This window comes from Ictalurus furcatus, chromosome 25 (assembly GCF_023375685.1).
Source record: "Ictalurus furcatus strain D&B chromosome 25, Billie_1.0, whole genome shotgun sequence".
Taxonomy (NCBI): Eukaryota; Metazoa; Chordata; class Actinopteri; order Siluriformes; family Ictaluridae; genus Ictalurus; species Ictalurus furcatus.
In genome coordinates, this window is record NC_071279.1 from 9,043,008 (window position 1) to 9,068,947 (window position 25,940).

At 39.0% G+C, this 25,940-nt stretch overlaps 2 protein-coding genes across 4 annotated transcripts in view; both read left to right on the forward strand.

Annotated features, from left to right (window-relative positions):
* cdc42bpb (CDC42 binding protein kinase beta (DMPK-like)) overlaps positions 1-8,741 on the forward strand; it is a 71,834-nt gene extending 63,093 nt beyond the window's left edge. Inside the window, exons 30-37 of one of the 2 annotated variants that reach the window (XM_053613598.1) lie at positions 31-128; positions 776-860; positions 1,415-1,535; positions 1,632-1,749; positions 2,265-2,456; positions 3,596-3,704; positions 3,823-3,893; positions 4,821-8,741. In XM_053613598.1, the coding sequence (XP_053469573.1) occupies positions 31-128; positions 776-860; positions 1,415-1,535; positions 1,632-1,749; positions 2,265-2,456; positions 3,596-3,704; positions 3,823-3,893; positions 4,821-4,949 (923 nt within the window). In that variant the 3' untranslated portion in view covers positions 4,950-8,741. The remainder of the gene's footprint in view (positions 1-30; positions 129-775; positions 861-1,414; positions 1,536-1,631; positions 1,750-2,264; positions 2,457-3,595; positions 3,705-3,822; positions 3,894-4,820) is intronic. The other variant, XM_053613597.1, reaches the window with a different exon arrangement.
* Positions 8,742-10,530: 1,789 nt separating this feature from the next.
* vipas39 (VPS33B interacting protein, apical-basolateral polarity regulator, spe-39 homolog) lies at positions 10,531-24,455 on the forward strand. 2 transcript variants are annotated; one of them, XM_053614452.1, is made up of 18 exons: positions 10,531-10,601; positions 10,856-10,948; positions 13,144-13,240; positions 13,338-13,469; positions 13,575-13,601; positions 13,693-13,811; positions 14,625-14,717; positions 14,832-14,865; positions 14,964-15,066; positions 15,232-15,259; positions 15,419-15,492; positions 15,586-15,661; positions 16,922-17,044; positions 17,155-17,196; positions 18,249-18,425; positions 18,851-18,940; positions 23,489-23,593; positions 24,002-24,455. In XM_053614452.1, the coding sequence occupies exons 2-18, from the start codon at positions 10,856-10,858 to the stop codon at positions 24,020-24,022; spliced, it is 1,434 nt and encodes a 477-aa protein (XP_053470427.1). In that variant the 5' UTR covers positions 10,531-10,601; the 3' UTR covers positions 24,023-24,455. The 2 variants fall into 2 exon arrangements, with proteins under 2 accessions (XP_053470427.1, XP_053470428.1); XM_053614453.1 differs by having other exon boundaries at positions 10,580-10,601; positions 10,842-10,948.
* Positions 24,456-25,940: the final 1,485 nt, after the last annotated feature.

Genomic DNA, 25,940 nt, shown 5'->3' on the forward strand with positions numbered 1-25,940 from the left:
TGGTTGACTACATCGTCTGTGTATTTTCAGGCTCAAACTCCACTTACCTGACTGTGTACAGTGATTACGGGGTTGATGTATTTGATGTCCACACCACAGAATGGGTCCAAACCATTTCATTAAGGAAGGTACGCATGTGGAATAAATCAGTAAATAATACTATACATATATCTCTATACACACACACACACACACTTTCTCTACTGGTCAAAAGTTTAGACACACTCATTCTTTATTTTTATTATTTGTCCACATTTTAGAATAGTAATAGTCATCAAAATTAACACAAATGGAACTATGGTAATTATGTTGTGATTAAAAAAAAGACAGCAAAATAATTTAGTATTTTAGCATCTTCAAAGTAGACCCCCTTTTTGCTGAGAATTTCCAGAAATGTATTCTTGGCATTCTCACCCTGAGATGCTTTTTAAACAGTATTAAAGGAGTTCCCACCTATGCGGGATGCTTATCGGCTGCTTTTCAGAATATTTCGCTCCAAGTCATCCATTTAAAAAATATTATTTTGTAAATAAAATGTTAGTTTTCTAATGAAAGAAATGAATTTGTCGGCACGATTATATTTTTGTCTACAACACCGATTTCAAACATTTAATCATGCACCTTCAGATCAAAAGGTTTTTAAGATCATGAGAAACATTTCAGTCAAGTGTCTCCAACCTTTTGACCGTGTGTGTGTTTATTAATGGAATGATTTTGCATTCAGTAACTTAAGTATTTAGTTCTGATGTGTCTCCTGTTCACTGTGGCTTGTCAGATCAGACCCCTGAATGTGGAGGGCAGTCTGAACTTACTGGGCTCAGAGCAGCCCCGCCTCATCTACTTCAGCAACAATGCTACAGGTATGTCCATTAACCTGCGCTCGCTGTTGATTCATTACTCCAAATCTACACACAAAAAAAAAGTCTGTAAGTGATGTGCTCTCTGATATTTCAGCAGGTATGTACAGTACATTAGCTGTCAACTCTTCAGGTACACACTAGGTTAGAACTTAGAGAGGTTATAATTTTTGGCTCAAAATCTAAAGTTCAAGTACAGTTCAGTCAGGGTCAGTCTCGCATTTCCTTTCTCTGTTAGGAATGTTTGCTGGGTCTTACTCTCTGTGCCAGGTTTTCTCCCCCCCAATTCATTTCTTCTCAGTCCTGGCAGATTACCCTGCTGATAATGGTACTTTTGTTCGGTAAACTGAAATGACCTCATTCATTGCACCACCTCCAGGCTGCTGGGCAGCAAGGCCCATGACTGCTTCACACACTGCCACTCTGAGCTGTTTTCATGTATAGGTCATAAGGAAAAGCAAGCTTTTCACGATGAACGCTTATCTTGTATCTCACTTGTGTCTGACTGTTCTCTTTCTCTGGCCATGCTTTCATCTTTTGCTCGTCTGTTGCTACAGAAGGGCGCGATCTGACTATACCGGAGACCTCAGATAATATTAAGAAACTGATGGTGAGGACACGCAGCAAGAGAAAGTTCCTCTTCAAGGTTCCTGAAGAAGAGCGGCTACAGCAGAGGAGGTGAGCTGCCCTGGCCTTCCGGTCACGTGCTGACCATTTCATCATCTTATCCATTAGAGCCTTTCTTTAATTATCTGCTGTGTCATCGTCTAACAGGGAGATGCTGAGGGACCCAGAAATGAGGTCCAAGCTGATCTCCAACCCGACGAATTTCAACCACGTAGCCCATATGGGTCCAGGAGACGGGATGCAAGTTCTCATGGACCTGCCTCTGGTAATGGCCTTATGCTCAAAGCTAAGACACAAGGGGCCTCCTAATGTTGGAGACGAAACAACCCAGCACTTATAGCTAACAAAAAATGATCTTCAGCCTTCTATGATATTGTAACTGTTAAATCATTTTACTGACAATTCATAAATTATAGTTAGCCCCTTAAATCTCAGCACCATACCACGTAAAACCCACACCATATACTTTTCGCTGTTTGAAATGAGATGTATATAATATCCAAGCTATGTGTGACTGTATCTGTATTGAGGGTAGCATTGTGCATTTCCAGAGATTTCATATCACCCTAACCTCCTTTTTCCTGTTATTTTAAACAGCACTCTGAACGCCGAATCCTTTCCTTTCTGATGTCCAGCCTCTTTGCCGCTCACGCTGTTTTCTATTTTCCTGTTTAGTATTAGCGTCCTCTCTCTTCCATCCTCCCCGTTTTTCCTCCTCCTCTCAAATTCACTCCTCCTCTTTTTCTCTCCCCTCCCGCTCTGTGGTTGGGGTGGAAGCAGTCGTGCGAGACTCCCTCCCCCTCTTCCTCTCGACACCACGCCCTGATCTCCCCTCCAACCAACTTTGAGCACGTCTATCACATGAGTCCTGCCTCTGCTGGGCTCTATCTGCAGAAAGAGGTTTCCTCCCAGCAGAGCCTGCCTCAGCTCTCCTCCTCTTCCTCCTCACCTTCCACCTCCTCCCTCGGAAGGGTAGGCTGGCAACCCTGCGCTCCCTCTCCCCATCTGTGCTCACCCTACCCCGTACTTTACTTTCCTCTCTTTCTCCTGCTATCCTCATATCATAAGGGCAGGTCCTTATTCCTGTCCTTCTCCCCTGTTTGTTGCTTTATGCCTGAATGCCGTGGTTCGTCCAGAGAGGTTGCTTGACTGCAGATGTTTGCGCTTGTTTACTTACATGGATGAGCTGTTTTGCTTTTCGTTTGTAAGCAGGTCATGATCTAAATGAACTACCAGGCAGAGAGATATAAAGAGAGCCTGGCTAGAGATCATTTTTAAGCCACATATATTATACATTGGGTGTCATTTATCAATCTTTTAGTAAAATTGTTTGTCAAGTTTTTTTGTGGACCAAACCAAACACCAAGCACTCTCGAGGTACAGCTGATTTACCTTTAGTAACGCCCACAAAACTCCTTAAAAGGCAAGCTCACAGAGCGCTAAATTGACTAAATGTTGTTTCGTAAGCACAGCGTACAACAAATTTTACACTAATGCAGCTCAGCCATTGCAGTGCATCAGCTACCACAGTCACCCTCGATTTTTTATTATTTTTTTTAATAGGGTGCTATTTCTTTTGTCCTAATTTGAATTGCTGGACTTATTTAGTCTTAATTTATGGAATATTGTTTTTACAATGCTTTCTTTCACCTCGTTCAGATGAAACGAGTTTCACAAAATTTTCATTAAATTTGGGCATGCAGCTGAAATAAATAAACAATATAAGGTTGACTACGTAAACTGCGTATAAAATTGCAGTAACTCGAAGCCGTTTGTACAGTTGGAAGCCTATCGGTCGAGGTTTACATTAGTGAGTCTCAAAGTAAATTCAAACTCAGGAACTCATCATTTTTTTTCCCCTAATTAAGAGGATTTCCGTGAATGTTGTGAATTTCTTGTGTAAATGCCACGACAAACAATTTCCGAAAAAATTTGTTCATACACCACTTGATAAATGAGGCCCACTGTGTGTATTTCTGAAGTGAAAATATTTAGAAGCAAGTTGTAGTCTAAATGCATACTGTTTTTTTTTGTTGTTGTTGTTGCTGGGGTTTTTTGTTTGTTTTGTTTTATTTTTGTGGTTGACTGACACGCTGTGCTCACTACTACAGAGCGTGATGCCTTCTTCTCAGGATGACTTGACCAAGGACAAACCACGTCCTCTTTCTAGTATTTCAAGGCAAACGAGGAGTAAGACCCACATCACACGCACTGCCTCAGGTTAGTAGTCCCCGCCCTGTCCCTGTCCCCACAACCAGACACGAAAAAAATATATTGTTTTGGATTTCCGAGACTGCTTTGTAATACCGAATGTCAACATGTGTGTTTATTTTTTAAGGGGGTGGTGAATTCATAGGAGCGGGGTCATCTCGCAATATCTCGGATCCTGATCAGGACTTCGAAAGAGAGGTAAAGTGTTGAAAATCTGCCCTGTGAGTGTATCAAATGATACTTCCTTTTCAGTAAGGCTGGGCACTAGATGATTCATTGCTACTGTTAGGAGGTTTGATCATGTGTCAGCGTCAGGCGAAGTCAGACCACAGAGTTTTCTGGTCAATAATAATCAGCCCAGTTCTGCAGAACCACAGATCCTCAGACTGTGCTGCCTAATCACTGACCACAATTACAAAACAGGAGCTTTTTTTTTTTTGTAATTTTCATAAAATGCATAGTCATTCTAGGTGTGTCCCAAATCGCATACTTATGCACAATTCTACACAATTTTTTTTGTAGTACAAGTTCAGGTGGCTTTATTGTCACTTCAACCATATACAGCTGGTACAGTACACAATGAAACGAAACAACGTTCCTCCATGTCCATGGTGCTACACACTAACCACATGAGACGACATAGAACTAAATAAACCTACACATTTCTACATAAAGTGTATGTGGACAGTACAGTACTACTAAAACAAGACAGTAGGCACAGTAGTAGACAATAGCGCCAACCAATACACAGTTTTAGTGTGGAAGTGTCTGATATAACAGGTAGTGCAAAAGATGGGTACCAAAGAGTAACAATATAATTTAATTTATATAAATGGTGAGAGTAGTGTGTTCATACTGAAAGGTCATGTTGGGCATAAAAGGACATAAACAGTCAAATTTTCATTGACTCTGGGTATTGTGCTAAAGCTACATCATTCACCATCGACTGGGAAACGGCTTATACTACCGGTCGGTAAAAAAAACGTTAGTGTTCCATTTGAGACGATACTACCTTTCTAAAATGTATACACTGGACGCTAGAGTGCATAGTGTATACTTGTGTCATTTGCAGCATGAGTTGTATCTTAAGTCTTTGTCACACTTTTTCTTTTTCTTTCTCTGCAGCCTGACTCAGACTCCACCAAACACTCCACCCCATCCAACAGCTCGAACCCGAGCAGCCCTCCGAGCCCCAACTCACCCCACCGCAGTCAGCTTACTCTGGATGGCTTGGAACACACCCTGGATGGCTGAGAGCGAAACACAGCACACGATCCACACAAACACCTCTTCACTTTATCATACTGTTCCTACCATTCCCTTCCGCTCAGTTAGAACTTGCTACAAAGTGCCAAGACTCAAAAGTGTCATCATCTTCAGTCCATTACTCTCCCTAACGTGATGGACAACAAAAATGCTCATTCCTGCTGGATGCTGTGCGAGAACATATCCCCTGAACAGAGCTGGGAAACTGCGTCACAGTCAGAAAGTCACGGCATCTCGATGAAAACCTGAGCTCCTGCTGTGTCTGGTCAGAGGAAGTGTGTCAAATACACCCCCTGTTGGAGCGTTTGAAGCAGTATAGCTAGCAGGGTGTAATAATGCTTATTATAATTTTTTTAAATCTCAGTTTCGTGTCATGCTCATGTGAGGGTTTTTGTTTTGTTTTGTTTTTTTAAGATCAAATTAAATTCCCAGAAAATCAGAGGCTCACATTAAAAAAAATCATGCTCTGATGATGAGAATTTCTTAAAAAGACTGCTTTTGCAATTTTTAAAGTGTATAAAGTTTCAGTGGACGTGTTCACTCATCACGTGATGGTGATCGGAAGGAACTCTTTATGACTCTGGAGACCACGGAAGAGACATCTTCCCTTTATTTCATTTGGCCCAGTAACAAAAAAACAAACAAAAACAAAACGCCTTTTTGCTGTTTTTTTGATCACTGACACCTCTCTCTGTATCTCCTCTGATTAGTTATCAGACTTCGGGGATTTTACGCCAAACCTGTGGGCACTTTTATGATAATGGGTTTTTTTTTTGTTTGTTTTGTTTTGTTGTTTTTTTGTTTTTTTTTTGGGGTGGGGGGGGGGTGTTCAACTCTGCATTTTCAGCCAGCTTTTGTAATATTCATGTTTTAACCTAGATGTTTGACACGAAAAGATTTAGCTGGTGGAACACTGCTCATAAACGATAATAAAAAAAAAAGAAAAACTAAAGTGAACAGAAACAAGACTTTACATATAGATAAGTGTTCTAACAAAAGAAATGGCACACAGCTAAAGGACCACATTATTCATAGGATTTTAATAGTTGTTCTGAAACTGCTGCTGCTGCTTTTGTGTGCTTTATAAAGAAATAAATATGTGATAAGTTTCTCATCATAGCCATGCTCAGTCCCCAGTTTTTAAGCTGTTGCATTATGGACCATCTACAAACCATTGTGTGCGAGTCTCTCGAAGTGATTATGTGGGTTTGGGAATTGGATGAGGACTGACACGAGCTCCAGACATGACTGGTGTATCCTCTTTTTTTTTTTTTTTTTTTTTCTTCTTCCCCCAGTAGTGTGCCTTCAGTTCCCCAATACATTGTCAACTAAAGCATTTCAGTTTTTTTTTTTTTTTTTTTTTTTTAAAAGTCCGGGTAATTGTTTTATTTTGTGTCCTTCCCATAAAAACACTGTATAAAACTTGCACACGAATATGTTTTAGAGTCCAAGATTTTTTTGTGTGTGTTGGTGGTGATCTCTGTTCCTCCTTCCCCCACCCCTCCACCTGACTTCTAAAAACAGGACTTTATCCTCAAAACACTACTGCTTTTGCTTCAGAAGGAAAAAAAATCACAACATAAAATCTTTGTAATTATTGAATTGTTAGTCTCATAAATCTGAACAAACAATAAAAGAGTACCTGTGACACTTTTGTTGTCAAACTAGTGTGTAAGAAGGGACTATTACAGGGTTTTGCGCTCAATTCAAATCTCTTGACGTCGTCGTTTCTATACAACGGTCCATGTTTATGTCTGAGGGTTGTGCGAAGACTTTTTGACTATTATCTCATCTGAAACACACAATCTTATTCTGTAGTCTGATTAGGAAGGAAAGAGATTCGTGCTCTGAATTAAAAACACTTTAAGCAGCTAAGGGTCCCTTTTATAGGCCCCTTTTAAGTTCAGGATATTCAGTCCCCTCTGAAAGTATTGGAACAACAGGGCCCATTCTCTTTGTTTTCGTGATGCATTGAAGACATTTGGGTTTGTGATCAAAAGATGAATGAGACGACAGATCAGAATTTCAGCTTTCATTTCCTGATATTTACATCTAGATATTTTAAACAACTTAGAACATGACATTTTTGGTGGCAGAGCGTACAATTTATAGATGTGCAAAAGTAACCAAACTGGTGCATTCTTCTTTTGTGATTCTTTTCCAGGCTTGTACCACAGATTCTTCCGGTTGTTGTTTGTTTCAGGGGGTTTCTCCCTTCAGTCTCCTCTTCAGAAGGTGAAAAGCTGCTCACTTGGGTTAAGTTCTGGTGATTGACTTGGCCAGCCATAAACCTTGCACTTTTTCCACCTGATGAAGTCCTTAGTTGTGTTGGTAGTGTGTTTTTAGCTCATTGTCTTGCTGCATGATGAAGTTCCTCCCGATTAGACTGGATGCATTTCTCTGTAAATTGGACGACAGATTGTTTCTGTAGACTTCTGAACCTACCGGTTCACCTATCAATCAGGTGTTCAAGTATTTTTGATCACTTGAAAAAAATGGGTGGGTTCAAACAAAAAGGTACCATGTTCTAAGTTAGGTAACACATCTAGATGTAAATATCAGAAAATATGAAAGCTGATTCTGATCTGTGATCTCATATTCATCTTTAGATCTCAAACTCAAATGTCTTCCATGTATAGCGAAAACAATAGAATGGGCCCTGCTGTTCCAATACTTTCGGAGGGGACTGTACACTTTGGGTAAATTAAAGTATTACCTGTGTGAGATTTTTCTGCATATTAAGATGGGAATATGATTTGGTTTTTTGCCAAATAATTTCAGTTATGAGCCTCTTTCATCTCATACTAAGCTCATTCAGAATACATTTCCGAATTTTACATTTGTGGATTCTGAATCGAGAATAGCTCTGTTTATACCACAGCACTGTCGAATGCTCGATTCTGATTGGTCACAAGGTGTTGATTTAAATTTTCTATAACAGCAGCTTTGACAGCAACAGTGCTGGTTTTTATTCAAATCACAGGTTGATATTAGTGCTCTTCTTTTAATACATTATCATTTCTATAGTAATAACAGGCACCTGTATGGCGGACTCTCCACATAAATGTGTTAAAAACATGGGTAATCTTTTGATAAGGTCAAGTGTTCTGCAAGGAGACATTTCTGTAGTGTTAGCATTTTGCTGTGCTTTTGTGGTGGTATGCGTTGTGGTTTCTCTGCATTTTCTGTTTTGTTTTTTTTAATTAACTTCACTCGAGAGGAGAAACTGTTGTAACAGGATAGCAGGAACTAACTTGTTTCCAAAACACTGAGACGCAGCTAAACAAATAAAATGTGACATTCTATAATTTAATTACAAAAATGTAAATCACTAGTAATTTGCTGTGCTACACGAGGGGGAAAACATCACAGGACATGCTGTTATTGTAGAATAATCATCTCCAGGGCATCACACTCCCCCATTAATGATTCATCTAGAATAGCACACCCTGTAGTGTTTTATTCCTTACTTAGGAAATTCCCAACTCTTCTCGATCCCAACTCCCAATAGGGCTAACCCTGAATACTGCTGCTAGGAATAAACAAACAAATTACCCCCTCAGTTTGGAATTGCTATGTAGGAGCGTTTTGATTTATTATTGTTCTTGTATGAACCAAATATATCAAACATTACATTTGCTGACAATAAGTATATAATAAGCACAGGGGGTCTTTATTATCATGTAAAAAGCAAAAACAAAATGTAGTTATAATAATAGTAGTAGTAATAATAATAATACATTCATATCATAAATTTGCTCAATTTTCCTGGGTAGAAGAGATGTACTCTTAACTTTTTCTATTTTATTTTGGGATCTTCTTTTTAAAGAATCATGAAATTCAAATAAATACCAAATAGCCTGAGTAGCTGATGTGACTCTGGATTTGTGTATATGGAATTTCCCAAAAAGTGTTAATGGTTTCACAATATTATTTACTTCATGTGAATTTGTATCACAGGGTTAGAAACAAGGCAGTTACATCATTGAGCTTCACCTTATTCGGAAGGAAAAATCTGTTCCTACTTAGGGATGGTCTCCTGAACTGGGAGTTCAGCAAGTGATGTCAAATCAACATGGCTGCTCACAGCATCAACAGTAAACAGTGTAGCACTTCTCACCTTTAAATGTGTTCTACTAGAGTGTATAAGTGTGTGTGCATTAGATCAATAAACATACAGACATTCGCTTGTTAAATCTGACACTGTCTATACAGTTTGCTGTTTTGAGGAAAATGTACAGTCAGGTCTGTGATTTTTGACTCTGTACACCACAACAGTGAATCTAAAATGAAGCAATCAGGATGGGATTGAAGTGTAGACTTTCAGATTTAATTCATGGAGTTTAACAAAAAAACATCGCATTAACGATTTAGGAATTGCAGCCATTTATTTACAAAGTCCCTCCATTTTCATAGGCTCAAAAGTAATTGGACAAACCAACAATCATAAATATTAGGTATATTTTTAATACTTGTAGGCAAATCCTTTGCAGTCAATGGCTGCCTGAAATCTGGAGCCCATGGACATCACCAAATGCTGAATTTCCTCCCTTGAGATGCTTTGCCAGGCCTTTACTACAGTTACTACTTGTTTGTGGGTCTTTCTGCCTCCAGTTTTGTCTTCAGTAAATGTAAAGTATGCTCAGTTGAGTTAAGGTTATAGCTTGTTGCTAACAAAAGGTGAACATGGAGGCATCCATGGTTTTTCCACCATGTAACCTGAAAGCATCGAGCTAAAAATGGTGTAATTCCTACTCCCGTGGTACACTGTATGGCCAAAAGTATGTTGAAAAGTTCATATGTAGTTCTTCCACAAACTGTTGCCACACATTGAGAAGTACACAATTGTATACAATGTCTTTCTATGTTACCTGCTGAAAATAACAACAAAAACACTCAGAATGTGTAATGTTTTAGTGGTTATAATGATAATTGTACTGGCTTTAATGGAAACTGTAATGGTCCCTGTTGGTCGCGACTGGTAATTTGTTACCTTCTTTTGGTGGCATGTTATGTCTAGTAGTTACCAGTAAGGACCAATGGTTTAAATGATTGGCTGATGGTTTGTAATGGTGTTTGTAGTGGAAACCATTAGACTTTCTGTGATGGTTTCCATTGTTTTGTTTCAGCAAGGATGTACCTTTACAATTTCCCTTCACTGGAGCTAAAAGGTCCAGACTATGAGTTCCAGCATGACAATGCCCCTCTGCACAAAGAGAGCTCCATGAAGACATAGTTTGCCAAAATTGAGGTGGAAGAACTCGGAGCGTCCTGCACAGATCCCTGACCTCAACCCCACTGAACACCTTTAGGATGAACTGGAGCACTGACTGCACCCCAGACCTCCTCATCCTACACCAGTGTCTAATGCTCCTGTGGCTCAATGAACAAACTCTCACAGCCACACTCCAAAATCTAGTGGAAAGCCTTCCCAGAAGAGTGGAGGTTATTATAACATCAAAGAGGGGAATAAATCAGGAATGTTAAATAAGCACATATGCGTGTGCTGGTTTGGTCAGGAAACGTTTATTATATACATTCTTAGGCGGACTTTTATTTTGACAAACTTCTGACGTAGTGCTACCCGGAAGTCAAGAAAACTGACGTTTATGTCTCTGATTTCGCATCGTTATCTCCAAGGTAAGGCAGCTCGGATGTAGTGTTTGTATCATTGTCATGTAGTGAGGCAGTAAGAGATGTTTTTGTTATAATGCTACCTGCTGAAAGGGTTGAGGTGCGGATTTGTTAGTACTATCTTCAGCTAAAAGCTCTATTTCAAAAATACATGACAGCCGGAAGCAGCCAGCCCTCCCCCTGTTATAGCGTTGTCCATGTAGGTAAGGAACTGTGAGTGGTGTTTATTATAATAACTGGTTACAGTTTTGTGCTTGTAGATGAGCCGAGCTAAACCGGAAGACGATGAATACTGGAACAGCTCCAAATTCAAAGCTTTCACCTTTGAGGACGATGACGATGAATTTACCAAGGTGAGCTGAATGAATGAGGGACATCTCACCCCCATTCTCCAGAGTCCAGGGGTGTGGACATGAGTTTTCTGTCGAATGCTAGCAAAAGATGTTTGCTTTATTCAAGAAAACAACGACCATCTCTCTGTTCCTCACGTTTGGACACACCTTACTGGGTATCTGTTGATAAACACAGTCAAGGATGTTATATGAGCTTCATAAAAGCTTATCCATGGCTTATTGTTGGCTTTGGCACTGTGGTTACACCCCAATATTTGGGCAAACCTACAGTGGGTACGGTACGCCTTTTAATTTTTGCAGGCTTTATTGTGTTGTATAATTAATTTTTTTTTTTTTTTAATATAATCAGTGTACCTTTTCGACTCTAATGACAAAGAGAAAAACACTGTTTACATGAACTATTACAGCTGTGAGTCTTTTGGGTAAGTGGTGTACACTTGGATTTGGGTTGTTTTGCTCTTCCTGGAAGATTTTCTCTCAATCACATTTGCTGAACTGGATGTGATCTGCCATCTTCAAGTCTCTTCACAAATGTTCTATGGGTTTCATATCTGGGCTTTAGCTGGGCCTCTCAAGGACATTCAGAGACTTGGCCCAAAGCCACTCTATTATTGTCTTGGTTTCATGTTTTGTGTGCTTTGGGCAGTCTGGAGGAAGGACCTTGCTATTTTTTGGTTTCATTCATCCTTCCCTCAATTCTCAGTCTCCCCATCCCTGCCAATGAAAAGCAACCCCATAGCATGATGCTGCCACCACCATGCTTCAGGAAACCTGACCATTACACCCATATGTACTATTCCAGATTTATTCCCCCTTTGCTCTTACAGTAATCGGTCCCTCCAGGATTTTGCGATCACAGAAATGAATGCAAAATCAAGCAAACAAAAAAAGTTTGTCAAAATGACGTTAGATTTTCAGCAGATTTGGGCCAAGATGCGTCAAAGCCCACTTCAATTCACGTACGTTGAACATTAGTACAGTTAAAAGGTCTCATTTACCAACAGACATCATTGTGCAAAAAAATCCAGAAGAAGCTCAGCAAGTTGCATCGCAAATTTGTTAAAAAGCCACAGCAAAATCAAGCGTTTTTGGCCACAACAATCACAATAAAATCCTGTACAGACTGAATAACCTCCACTCTTCTTTGAAGGCTTTCATTCAGCTACAAGAACAGTAGTGAGGTCGGGGACTGATGTAGAGTGAGGAGGTCTGGGGTACAGTCGGTGTTCCAGTTCATCATAAAGGTGTTTAATGGGGTTGATGTCAGGGATATGTGCAGGACCCTCGAGTTCTTCCACTCCAACCTTCTCAAACCATGTCTCCAAATAGCTCGCTTTGTGCGCAGGGACATCGTCATGTTACAACTCTTAGTTTGGGTCTCTTAGTTCCATTGAAGGGAAATTGTAATGCTACAGCAAACAAAGACATGCTATACAACTGTGTGTTTCCAATTTTGTGGAAACAGTTTTGAAGAAAGAACACACAGGGTGTGATAGTCAGCTGTCCACAAACTTTTGGCCATATTGTGTATTAGCCAGTTTATAAGCAGGACCTGGTGTTCACCAGATATAGTGCTTGGAGTTCAGCCCAAAAAGCTCAATATTTTTCCTCATGCTCTCAGAGTCCTTTTCAAAGCAAACAGGATGCACCTGTGCTCAGTTCGGTGTGCCCTAGCCAAAGGTCTGAAAACTCATCTAAAGGAGTTATTTTAGTTTTGATTTTTAATACATAAAAAACAACTCTAAAACATGCTTTTGCTTTGTCATTATGGCGTATTGTGAGCAGATTAATGCCCAAAAATGTGCAAATAAAATTAATAACACAGTAAAGTGTGCAAAACTGAACTGAATACTTTCTGTACCCACTTTCTTTGTTTGGGGATCAGTCCACAATCAGCCTGATCTCTGGAGTTGCTAATTATTAAAGAGGACAATGAACATTTTATTTGTAATTTAATTCTTTTTCTTGCAAAGCATTATATTCACAAATGTAACATGATCAATACTAACACCCCCCCCCCCCCACACACACACACACACACTTACTAAAATTACAACATCATGCAGCAAAAAAAGCTGTTCATGAATTTCCAAATTTGTGCTTTGGATATTGTGTATTTATGTATACATCTAAATTATTTCTTTACTTTTGAAATATATTAATTTTCCATGTGTTGACTGATTTTATTTGTTTAGCTGAAAGAATCCAAGCGTGCAGTGAACAGCATCCTGGTCGACGACGACGACGATGATGACGTTGAGAAGGTCAGCTGGAGTGGCGAGCCTATTGGAAGTAAGATAAACCTCACAACCATAACTTCCAGCTCTTTCCACAGAATACCTTTGACTTTGGTCTTTACTTTGGACTTTTGTTTGCTGTTGAACGTCAGGTATCTCCTGGTCTGTCAATGAGACGGCCTCCAGTATCCGCGCAGGTGGAGAGCAGAGCTTTCCAAAAATCAACACGGCCCCCTCGTTACCCAAACAAGGCTCTGTATACTCCTTAAGTTCTTTGTTCAGAGGTGAGTATCAGATCAATGTTGCATTTCCCGTGTGTGTGTGTTTAAATGCTATCTATTTTTTTTACCCTATTTATCATTCTTCTAATTCTGTTTCTTTCTCATCAGCAAAGAGCAAGCCTTCATTTTCTGAATGTAAGTTCAAACACACAAGCATCATTAAGACTGAGTATTGTAATATAGAGGTGTCGAGCACAGCATGCTGACGTCCGTTTCTGCTTTTTAGCTTTTGACACGTCTGCTAGAGTATACGCACCAGTATTGCGCAGACCCAAGTCCGAGTGTCAGGACTACGTGAGTGATCGGAGCCCTGAAGAGACCATAAGGAGGATGCGGAAAGGAAAGGTAAGGGGTAATGTTCAATGAACTCCCCTGTCCTCCCCCAGTGCGAGTATCATCCCCCTAAACCGCCCCCACCATTTCCCAAAGCACTGTTGAATTCTTGGATCTGATCGGTCAGAAGAAGTTGATTAATTTTCTAGAACAGCAGCTCTGACAGTAGTGCCAGCAGTAATTCAAATCACAGGTACAGTATCTTATATAGGTCTGCACTCATTCCAATTTATCATAGTTTCTTTAGTAACAGTTAGTTCAAAAGGGAGTTGTATGGTGGATGCTCCACATAATCTAAGGCTAATAATAAATGGATTCACAATTGTTTAACAAATAGTAACACATTCTTTGGCAAAGCTTTTTGTGTAAGGTATCACCCACAACTCCTTGTGCGAGGGAGGCGGAGTTTTGTCATGGTTTGCTTCACTGAATGCAACCTTTAGTATGTAAGTGTGAGAATTTAAATGTTAAACACTAACCAGAGTTTTTTATTGTCACATTAAAAAAAAGCTGAAATGCAAAGAGAAGTTTGTTTAGCGTGACAGTGTGCGTAACTAGGTAACAGCGTTCTCATCCTTTACACGACATGTTAGTATGTCCCAGTACTTGAATACTCTTTTAATACACACTCAAAAGTATGTACTTTGTTTTCACCAAAAGAGTGCATATTTTTAGTGCATAGTATAAGTAGGCGTATTGAGACGGAGCACGTGTTTTTATTTTGATCGTCATATACAGAGTAAGTTCCCTGTGAGAGCTGGTCATAGTTATAAAGAGCCGACGTGAAATTGATGCTGATGATGATGATACTGTATATTTGTGCAGGCATATTCCCTGGAAAGGTTCCGCTCATTACAGGACAAATTGCTGCTGCTGGATGAAGCAGTCAGTGCTCACGATGGCAACGTCATCACTGCTGTAAGCATCTCATCCTGCTTTTCATCCACACTTTTGATTCAACCTGATAATGAACATACATGCTGTGGGACCTAGTGCCTGGTCATTGATATGAATTGCTTTCTCCTCTTGTAGGTCTTAATATATTTAAAGAAATCATTAGATAAAGGTAGGGGGGTATTACTGATTTATTTTTATTTATTTATTTATTTTGTAATGGTTAATGCTTTTCATTTTGCATTCTTTTTTGTTATGGTATGTTTTCAGAAATCCTCTTCCGAGAGTTAATGTTAAGGGAAATAGCTTTGCGGCATTATGTTCATTATCTGAAAGAAATGGGAGAGCAGAAGCTTTTGGTGGAGTTAATGAAGTAAGTGGACATTTTTTAACTTATTTCAACTCTTACTGATTAGTAGCTAGGTTGTTGATGTAAGACTAGTTAATGGCTTTTTGCCTGTATGTGTGTATGAGGCTGTATTTGTATAACTGCGTTTTTTACACTGTAATCAACTCTTATCAAATGACTTTGTAATAGGGCACTTGGCAGAACAGAGGATATGGCGGTAGGTGCCATCTGATTTCATCATCGACTTATTTCAAATCAGTTTTCACATTTTAACTTCCTTAATTGTTTCTTTATTCCAAAAATGTAATGACAAATTGTATGATATGCAGCACTGATCCGTGTGTGTGTTTTTTTTTTTTTTTAAATACTCTCATAGTTCATGCAGTACAAGGAGCATATGAATATTAAAGACGAAGTTGAAAGGAGAGACTTCCTCAAAAAATCTCTTGGGTATATACAGTACAACAAATATGCAGTATAACTCATCTTTTGTAACGCTGATGTGAGGTGCTGACTGTCTCTCTTTATCTTGTTTGTTATTAGTCTTCCTTTTTCTCAAGACGATGCCACTCATGTGCAAGACCACTACACACTCCTGGAAAGACAGATCATCATAGAGGTGACCTTAACACACAGGAAACCAATCCAAGTTTCACAAATTGTGCATAGCTAGATACACTCACTGAGCACTTTCTTAGGAACACCCGAACACCTACTCATTCATGCAATTATCTAATCAACCAATCGTATGGTAGCAGTGCAATGAACAAAATCATGCAGATACAGGCCAGCAGCTTCGGGTAACGTTCACATTAACTATCAGAATGGGGGAAAATGTGAGCTAAGTTTTGGCCATAGCATGATTGTCTGTGCCAGATGGGCTGGTTTGAATGTTTCTATACCTGCTGATCTCCTGGGATTTTCACACACAACAATCTCTAGAGATTACTCAGAATGGTGCAATGAAGAAAAAACATCCAGTGTGCCGCAGTTCTGCAGATGGAAATGCCTTGCTGATACGAGAGGTCGACGGAGAATGGCCAGACTTGTTGGAGCTGACAGAAAGGCTACAGTAAATCAGATAATCACTCTGTTCAACTGTGGTGAGCAGAAAAGCATCTCAGAATGCACAACAGTTAAACTGTGAGGTGGATGGGCTACAACAGCAGAAGACCACCATTGGGTTCCTCTTCTGTCAGCCAAGAACAGAAAGCTGAGGCTGCAGTGGGCACAGACTTACCAAAACCGGACAGTTGAAGACTGGAAAAATTTAGCCAGTTCTGATTAATCTCGGTTTCTGCTGAGATCTCAGATGGTAGGATCAGAATTTAGTGCCAACAGCATGAATCCATGGACCCAACCTGCCTTGTGTTAACAGTCCAGGCTGGTGGAGGTGGTCTGATGATGTGGGGAATGTCTACCACAGCCTATTTGAGTATTGTTGCTGACCAGGTCCATCCCTTCATAGCCTCAATTTACCATCTTGTAATGGCTACTTCCAGCATATTAATGCACCATATCACAAAGCAAAATAATCTGGTAAACTGGTTAAATGAACATGACCATGAGTTCAGTGTTCTTCAGTGGCGTTCCCAGTCACCAGATCTGAATCCAGTAGAACACCTTTCATTCACAGCATGAAAGTGCACCTGAAAAATCTGTAGGAATTGCGTGATGAAATCATGTCAACATGGACCAGAATCTCAAAGAAATGTTTCCAACATCTTGTGTAAACCATGTCATGAAGAATTGAGGCTGTTTTGAGAGCAAACGGAGGCCGTACCTAGTATTAGTATAGTGTTCCTAATAAAGTGCTCAGTGAGTGTATAATCCCATTAATATTTTATTTATAAGACTACATTCTGTGTGCTTTTTCTAGGCTAATGACAGGAAGGGTGAGGCAGAGATTTTTAAGAAGTTCCCCAGAAAAGCTTCCATCTTGAACATGCCCATTATCACCACTCTGTACTACTCCTGCTTTTACCACTATGGAGAGTCTGAGGTAAGCATATTTATGGTATTCATGTTACAGCATTTCTAGCATTATGACAAACTTATTGTAGATATTTATATGCGCATTTTAGAAGTTTTGGTGTTTGTTTTTATATGCAGGGTACATTCAGCAGTCCAGCTAACATCAGAAAAACTTTCAGAGTAAGTCCCACTCCATATTTCTCAAGCTAGATTACATTGCTGCATTAAAGGTTTCACAATTGAAATCAGTTGTTTTTGTTTTTTTGCACTTGCACTGCCATACTGTTATGTTACTGTCACTGCTGTACTAACAGTGGACCAACAACCCAATGGTCACTAGTGGTCCTTTGGTAGTTTGTTTTTGTTGATTGATGAAGTAGAGCAGGGATATTAAAGTAAAATTTGTCTAGCTACGTAAAAAAAGGTCCAGATTAGCAGCTAACGTGATTGAATAATGACAGCAGTTCCCTTTTAATGCTGTTAACCATTAGTGATTAGTTCATAGCCATGAATAAGAGAAATCAGCTTAAACGTTTTACTCTGAACACATGAGACAACTGTTCTGAACTTGAATCAGAGAATAAACACACACTTTCCTGTCCACTTGTTTTTAATTGTTTGGTTTTTCCTCAACAACTTTATTTTCTTCTTCAACAGGCCATACATTAATTTCAAAATCTATGTGAAAAGGTTTCCCTTTCATGATGAACTGCCTAAATAAATAAATAAATACATACATGCACGTGATAGGTGCAAGCCAAAACTGAGGATCTGCTACAGAAGATGTGATGGCTCATATTTTTATGTGTTTTTTTTTATTATTATTATTTTAAAAACCCCACTAAATTAGAGCGTACAGACAGTTTATTTTACTTCATATATCAATCGGATACACTACAGTATTTTTTTAAGTGCTTGGTTCGTTCCCAGAAATTCTTTGCTAGGTCTTCATTCAGACCATTGCTACCAGTTAATAGCCTCTGAAATAGTGCTGGGCTGATCGTCTGTGCATAAGCTACAATCAGTAGTTGTTTATCTGCAAAGTACATTTATATGTAAGTGGACCTAATAAAGTGACCAAAGATTACAGGTGCATGGCTGGTGTACCTAATGTACCCAATGAAAATTAAATATTTGTGTCCGTCCTTTATGGATGGATATAATATATCAAGAACAACGTGTGTTGATGTTATGATGAGAATTATTGTCCACAGAATATTTTCTTTTGTTAGATTTCAGAAAAGCAGTACGTCCTTACAGCACTCGGAGCTCGGGCAAAATTGAAAAACTGGTTTGATGTGGACAGTTTATTCAACACCAAGACCTGGCTTGGATACACCAAGAAGAGATCCCCCATTGGCTTTCACAGAGTGGTGGATATCCTGCAAAAGAACAACGCTCCTGTTCAGGTACATCTCTTCAAGTGACAAGCTTCTCTCAGCAGGGGGCGCTGGTTAGCAGAGTCTGTTTACTAGTCTGTTTTTGCTTAACAGCTGTAGTTAACCAACACATATGTTACACCAGACTACTCACCTATAACCAGAGACATGTTATCAAATATCATGAACATTTGAACTGTTGGGGTTTGTGTATCTATCTAGCTAAGTTATGAGCCAATTTGAATAGAATGTTTTGGGTTTTTGGTGATCATATTTATTTTACTGTGCTTGATTGCACTCTCAACATGTAACTTTCAGTGCATCAGTGTCTCAGTATGTGTAACATCGTTGTCCCTGTACGTGTCACGTCGTTGTCCCTGTACATGTCACGTCGTTGTCTCAAGGTGTCGCATCGTTGTCTCTCTGTATGTGTAACCGCCTTCTCCCTTTATTAGGTCTTGCAAGATTATGTGACCCTGATTGATGACCAAGAACTGAAGCTCAGTTTGGCGCAGAAGTATAAATGCCATGACGTTGTCATCAACGTGAGTGCAACCCTTTTGAAGTGTACATTGCATTATTCAGAGGTGAACAAATTATAAATTTATTATGGAGCCCACTGAGCGAGTAAAGCTTAAATGTGCTGCCCAGCCCCTTGTGTTGGTTGCCTAGAAACCTAATTGGTTAAAAAAAAAAGTGTTAGCTTACATGAAACTTTTTATTTTTTTAAAACTGTTAGAGGGAAACAATTACAGACAGGGTGCTGCCATAACATCACCTCCCAAAGTATTTTATTTAATTTTATACCACAGCAGTTTGGACACCTCCTAACAATTTCTCATTCTTTAAAGAATGTGTCGTACTTTTGATCTGTTTAGTTAGAGTTAATGGCTAAGACTGATAAGTCTTTAGTTTTATGTAAATGTATTTGTAAGTCACACTGAACTACCAAGGTACCAAGCTGATGTCCTCAGATGCAGGCCACTTGAAAGAAACTGCTGGTCCACTTGGGTGCATGACAGAACTTGAACTACTTGGGGCTTGATTTTTTTTCCCCATCAGTTACATTTCCATTCAATTAAGATTTTTATTTTTTTTTAATAATAAATTTTGTTTAATACCCAGAAAAAGTTCATTAAATAACTTACCTGAAATAATATGCTAAAGTCTGGGAACCAATCCAACAGTGTAACATGTATATGTATAGTTGAATAGACAAAAAAATAAGGCTCATATCTAGATAAATTTAAACATGGAAGGACGTAACTTGAAACATAACATGACCATGTTGAATATCTTGAATTGTACTGGTTGTTCAGATGCAACACTAATGAAATATATAAATACATATTTTAATTAGAAAATATTTTTTCAGGAGAGTGGGAAAAAAATGTGTGTAATTGAAATAAATAAGCTCTTTAAACTTCTGTATATATGTATACAGAAGTATTATAATCTTATTATAAAATGGCTGTAACCTGTCACAAATATATGATGTGAAGGCATTATATTAAATTTACACAACTTCAGGAGCTCTTGTTCCTTGTGCATTTTCCCAAAGTAACAAGATTTTCATGAAGACCAAATTTCTTATGTAAATGTTCCTATGAATGATTTTATGCTTCTATGAATGTTTAAGTTTAGCGAGCTTTATAAGTGAGGGCTGTTATGCAATGTCCATGAAATAAGTTACAGTGGTGCTTGAAAGTTTATTAACCCTTTAAAATTTTCTATATATTATAAGAATATATAGTGTGTGTGTGTGTGTGTGTGTGTGTGTGTGTGTGTGTGTGTGTGTGTAAAATATATATATATATATATATATATATATATATATATATATATATATATATATCTCACACAGTGAGGGGAAAAAAGTATTTGATCCCCTGCTGATTTTGTACGTTTGCCCACTGACAAAGAAATGATCATTCTATAATTTTAATCATTGATTTATTTGAACAGTGAGAGACAGAATAACAACAAAAAAAATCCAGAAAAACGCATGTCAAAAATGTTATAAATTGATTTGCATTTTAATGAGGGAAATATGTATTTGACCCCTCTGCAAAACATGACTTAGTACTTGGTGGCAAAACCCTTGTTGGCAATCACAGAGGTCAGACGTTTCTTGTAGTTGGCCACCAGGTTTGCACACATCTCAGGAGGGATTTTGTCCCACTCCTCTTTGCAGATCTTCTACAAGTCATTAAGGTTTCGAGGCTGACGTTTGGCAACTTGAACCTTCAGCTCCCTCCACAGATTTTCTATGGGATTAAGGTCTGGAGACTGGCTAGGCCACTCCAGGACCTTAATGTGCTTCTTCTTGAGCCACTCCTTTGTTGCCTTGGCCGTGTGTTTTGGGTCATTGTCATGCTGGAATACCCATCCACGACCCATTTTCAATGCCCTGGCTGAGGGAAGGAGGTTCTCACCCAAGATTTGACGGTACATGGCCCCGTCCATCGTCCCTTTGATGCGGTGAAGTTGTCCTGTCCCCTTAGCAGAAAAACACCCCCAAAGCATAATGTTTCCACCTCCATGTTTGACGGTGGGGATGGTGTTCTTGGGGTCATAGGCGGCATTCCTCCTCCTCCAAACACGGCAAGTTGAGTTGATGCCAAAGAGCTCCATTTTGGTCTCATCTGACCACAACACTTTCACCCAGTTTCACCTCTGAATCATTCAGATGTTCATTGGCAAACTTCAGACGGGCATGTATATGTGCTTTCTTGAGCAGGGGGACCGTGCGGGCGCTGCAGGATTTCAGTCCTTCACGGCGTAGTGTGTTACCAATTGTTTTCTTGGTGACTATAGTCCCAGCTGCCTTGAGATCATTGACAAGATCCTCCCGTGTAGTTCTGGGCTGATTCCTCACTGTTCTCATGATCATTGCAACTCCACAAGGTGAGATCTTGCATGGAGCCCCAGGCCGAGGGAGATTGACAGTTCTTTTGTGTTTCTTCCATTTGCGAATAATCGTACCAACTGTTGTCACCTTCTCACCAAGCTGCTTGGCAATGGTCTTGTAGCCCATTCCAGACTTGTGTAGGTCTACAGTCTTGTCCCTGACATCCTTGGAGAGCTCTTTGGTCTTGGCCATGGTGGAGAGTTTGGAATCTGATTGATTGCTTCTGTGGACAGGTGTCTTTTATACAGGTAACAAGCTGAGATTAGGAGCACTCCCTTTAAGAGTGTGCTCCTAATCTCAGCTCGTTACCTGTATAAAAGACACCTGGGAGCCAGAAATCTTTCTGATTGAGAGGGGGTCAAATACCTATTTCCCTCATTAAAATGCAAATCAATTTATAACATTTTTGACATGCGTTTTTCTGGATTTTCTTGTTGTTATTCTGCCTCTCAGTGTTCAAATAAATCTACCATTAAAATTATAGACTGATCATTTCTTTGTCAGTGGGCAAACGTACAAAATCAGCAGGGGATCAAATACTTTTTTCCCTCACTGTATATAAGTCTTAAAAGTAGACCAAGAGATCTCAATTAAACAAATGAGACAAAAATATTATGTCGTCACTTATTTATTGAGGAAAATGATCCAATATTACACATTTGTGAGTGGCAAAAGTATGTGAATCTCTAGGATTAGCAGTTTAATTTGAAGGTGAAATTAGAGTCAGGTGTTTTCAATCAATGGCATGACAATCGGGTGTGAGTGAGCGTCCTGTTTTATTTAAAGAACAGGGATCTAACAGAGTCTGATCTTCACAGCATGTTTGTGGAAGTGTATCATGGCATGAACAAAGGAGATTTCTGAGGACCTCAGAAAAAGAGTTCTTGAAGCTCATCAGGCTGGAAAAGATTACAAAACCATCCCTAAAATGTCTGGACTCTACCAATCCACAGTCAGATAGACTGTGTACAAATGGAGGAAATTCAAGACCATTGTTACCCTCCCCAGGAGTGATTAACCAAGAAAGATCACTCCAAGAGCAAAACATGTACTAGTCTGTGAGGTCATAAAGGAACCCAGGGTAACATCTAAGCAGCTAAAGGCCTCTTTCACATTGGCTAATGTTAATGTTCATGAGTCCACCATCAGGAGAAGACTGAACAACAATGGTGTGCATGGCAAGGTGGCACGGAGAAAGCTACTGCTTTCCAAAAAGAACATTGCTGCCCCTCTGCAGTTTGCTAAAGATCATGTGGACAACCAAGAAGACTACTGGAAAAATGTTTTGTGGATAGATGAGAGGAAAATAGAATTTTTGGTTTAAATGTGAAGCATTATGTTTGGAGAAAGGAAAACACTGCATTCCAACATAAGAACCTTCTCTCATCCGTGAAACATGGTGGTGGTAGTATCATGGTTTGGGCCTGTTTTGCTGCATCTGGGCCAGGACAACTTGCCATCATTTATAGAACAATGAATTCTGAATTATACCAGCGATTTCTAAAGGAAAATGTCAGGACATCTGTCGGTGGACTGAATCTCAAGAGAAAGCGGGTCATGCAGCAAGGCAATGACCCTAAACACATGAGTCGTTTTACCAAAGAATGGTTAAAGAAGAATAAAGTAAATGTTTTGGAATGGCCAAGTCAAAGCTTAATCCCAATAGAAGTGTTGTGGAAAGACCTGAAGCAAGCAGTTCATTTGAGGAAACCCACCAACATCCCAGAGTTGAAGCTGTTCTGTACTGAGGAATGGGTTAAAATTCCTCCAAGCCAATGTGCAGGACTGATGGGGGTCACACCAGATACTGAAAGTTGATGTGAACTGAAAGGTTCACATACTTTTGCTACTCACAGATATGATATATTGGGTTCTCTTTATCTACTTTTAGGACTTATGTGAAAATCGTATGTTTTAGGTCATATTTTTGCAGAAATATAGCAAATTCACAAACTTTCAAGCACTGCTGTAGCTCCTGTTATCACTTACATTATAGCAGCTATAAACTATAGTTTCCTCATCAGCCTCTCTTTGCACCTTGTCATTACAGAGAAACCACAAAACATGACGACTTTCCTATGTATTTGCCTGCCCCCGATGAATTATTATTGACTATTTATTTATTTATTTATTTATTTATCTTTGTTTGTTTATATATCTTTGTTTGTTTATTCTCCATCAGACATACAAAGATCTGAAAGACCGTCAGCAGCTGATTGTGTACCAGGGTAAAATGGAGCGAGGTTCACATGAGTACAGGAACATCGAGGAGCTCCTTAATAACATGGTAAGAGGAAACAGCATGAGAGTGAGTTTCAGTAATATAACCTGCATTTTTTTTTTGTCTTCTTACCTTTGGCAGAGAGGGGGGAAAATGAAGCTAGTGTGGGAACAACTGTTTATTGCCAATATAACATTCAGTGCAACTATAAATGGATAAAAAGTATTATGTGTCATTCTTTAATAAATTAAAAATGGTCAGTGGCAAGTTGATGTGATGTAAGAAGAATAAAACATTTAAAGAAAATATTAACATACTTCTGTAATTCTTTTCTAAGTAGTTGCTTCGGGACCTCAGTATTTAAAAAAAAATATGAAATATAGTAATAACCATTTTATATTTGTGTTCACTGGGTGTGATTTCGTGCTTATAAATTCATTCTTCTAATATTAAGCCATCTTTCCTCCCTAACAGCAAATCCGATGGAAGAACTGACATTTGGATAGAAGAGATGTTTTATACAGACATTTTGATATGGTCATGATCAAAGCTTCAGCTGATAGCCAGTGCTTCAGAGGAGCTTCATAGGAAAGGCTGTTGTGACTTCACAGACAAGTCAGAGAGTAGCCTGAGCTTTCAGCCACAGCGCGGTGAAGCCCAACAACCCGGCCATGGCAACTACGACACGTTTCATTTGCTTTGTCCTTGTAATTTACCATTTCCGTTTTTAAATATATTTTCCTGGTATGTAGAGGTGCCATGTGCCAACAAAATCTGAAGTGTACAAATACCAAACATTCCTAATCTACACTACCTTTTGTCCATAAGTCAGTCGTCCTGATGAACTTATGTTTTATATAAAAAAAAGTGAAAATTAAAGTGTTTAATAAAAACCTTTTAAAATGGTCAATTGTTTGATATTTAATAAAGCACACATTTTACATTGCTTTTTATTTCAGGGTAACTCTCAGGGTAAAACTAAAAGATTCTTTAAAGCAATGCCATACAGGAATTTTTTTTTTTTTTTTTTTGGGGGGGGGTTATGTATGTAAGAGCCAGGTTAAAAAAAAAAGTAAGAAGCTTCATCTGGATGAAACAACAGTGAAAGTGGACAAATGTTTTATTATTACTTTTCAAGTTATTCTTATCGGGAGTTGGTGTTGTTTGGGGGGATGTGCCTGTGAGACCACATGACTGCCAATGGGTCAAAGTGTTGTCAACTTAATGACTTTATTATTAGATTTGGTGACACTTTGAATCCTTTAGCGACCTTATTTCAGAAAAGAGTGTAGTGACTTTTTGAGCAGACATTAACCACTGTCCTGGACTCCATACAGCTCTCCAGCTACTGGTTATATAAGTTGAGAAAGCAGGTTCTTTCACTCCTCACCAGTGTGTAAAGCCTGACTGAGTTGTACTTGTACAAGCCCATGTTCCCAACAACCGATCACTGATCACAAATGTCCTAGTGACCACTCACGATCACCAATTTCCCACCTGGACAATACTTTGATCTTTGCTTTACGCTCTTGTCTTGGCTACTATATATTCATCTTGAGTAATCACCTTATTCTGGTCGGGGTTATGGTGGGTCCAGAGCCAATCCCGGTAACACTGGGTGCAAGGTGGGAGAATTCACCATGAACAGGATACTAATTCATTGCAGAGCACCATGCACGCATTCACATTCTCTCTCTCTCTCTCTCTCTCTCTCTCTCTCTCTCTCACACACACACACACACACACACACAAATGTGGCCTTTAAGAATGCGTGTTTTTTTCGCTCTAAGAATTTAATTTCATTTGTTGTGCTTCACACAATAACCACCAGGTGGCGCATGGAACAGCATACTGTAGCTGAATACAGTACAATAAAAATGGAATGTGTGGTGGAATGGTTCGCATAAAAATATTATGTTTCTAATTACAAGATTATGTAAAATATAAAGTGAGTGTAATTGAGTTTCGTAGTACAGGCACAATATCTATAAAGAAGGTTTTGTATGTGTGTTAGGATAGTGCAGCAGTAAAATGCAGGTTTATTAAACCAGTGAATGAGGTTCCAGCCTCAGCTCAACTAGCTGTTTTTTTAAATGAGTGGGGTTTTTTTCATTGTAGAAAGTTCATCAAGGTATATGTCAGTTTGAGCATCTGAATCGTGCTGAAACACTTAATTCATCCAATTTATTCATCCTGGTCAGAGCCAGCTAAAGTTTAACTAGCTTACTATATGGATTAATTTAATAAGCAACGTTTACCTAATTTACTAATACATAGAAGTCTTTAAGCAAAGAGATATGAAAGTAAAAATATGTACAAATACTAAACAAAAGTATGCTTTTTTTTATAAAAAAAAAAAGTTGTACACAAATTAAGTATAGACACAAAGTTTATATTTATACTTAAAAAATAA

Bases quoted from the DNA above. Each gene is read 5' to 3' on its own strand.
- vipas39 (XM_053614452.1), top strand. From the start codon at position 10,856: ATGAGCCGAGCTAAACCGGAAGACGATGAATACTGGAACAGCTCCAAA. The intron at 13,470-13,574 runs GTGAGTATCAGA...CTTTCTCATCAG, and splicing joins CTTAAGTTCTTTGTTCAGAG to CAAAGAGCAAGCCTTCATTT. The intron at 18,426-18,850 runs GTACATCTCTTC...TCCCTTTATTAG, and splicing joins AGAACAACGCTCCTGTTCAG to GTCTTGCAAGATTATGTGAC.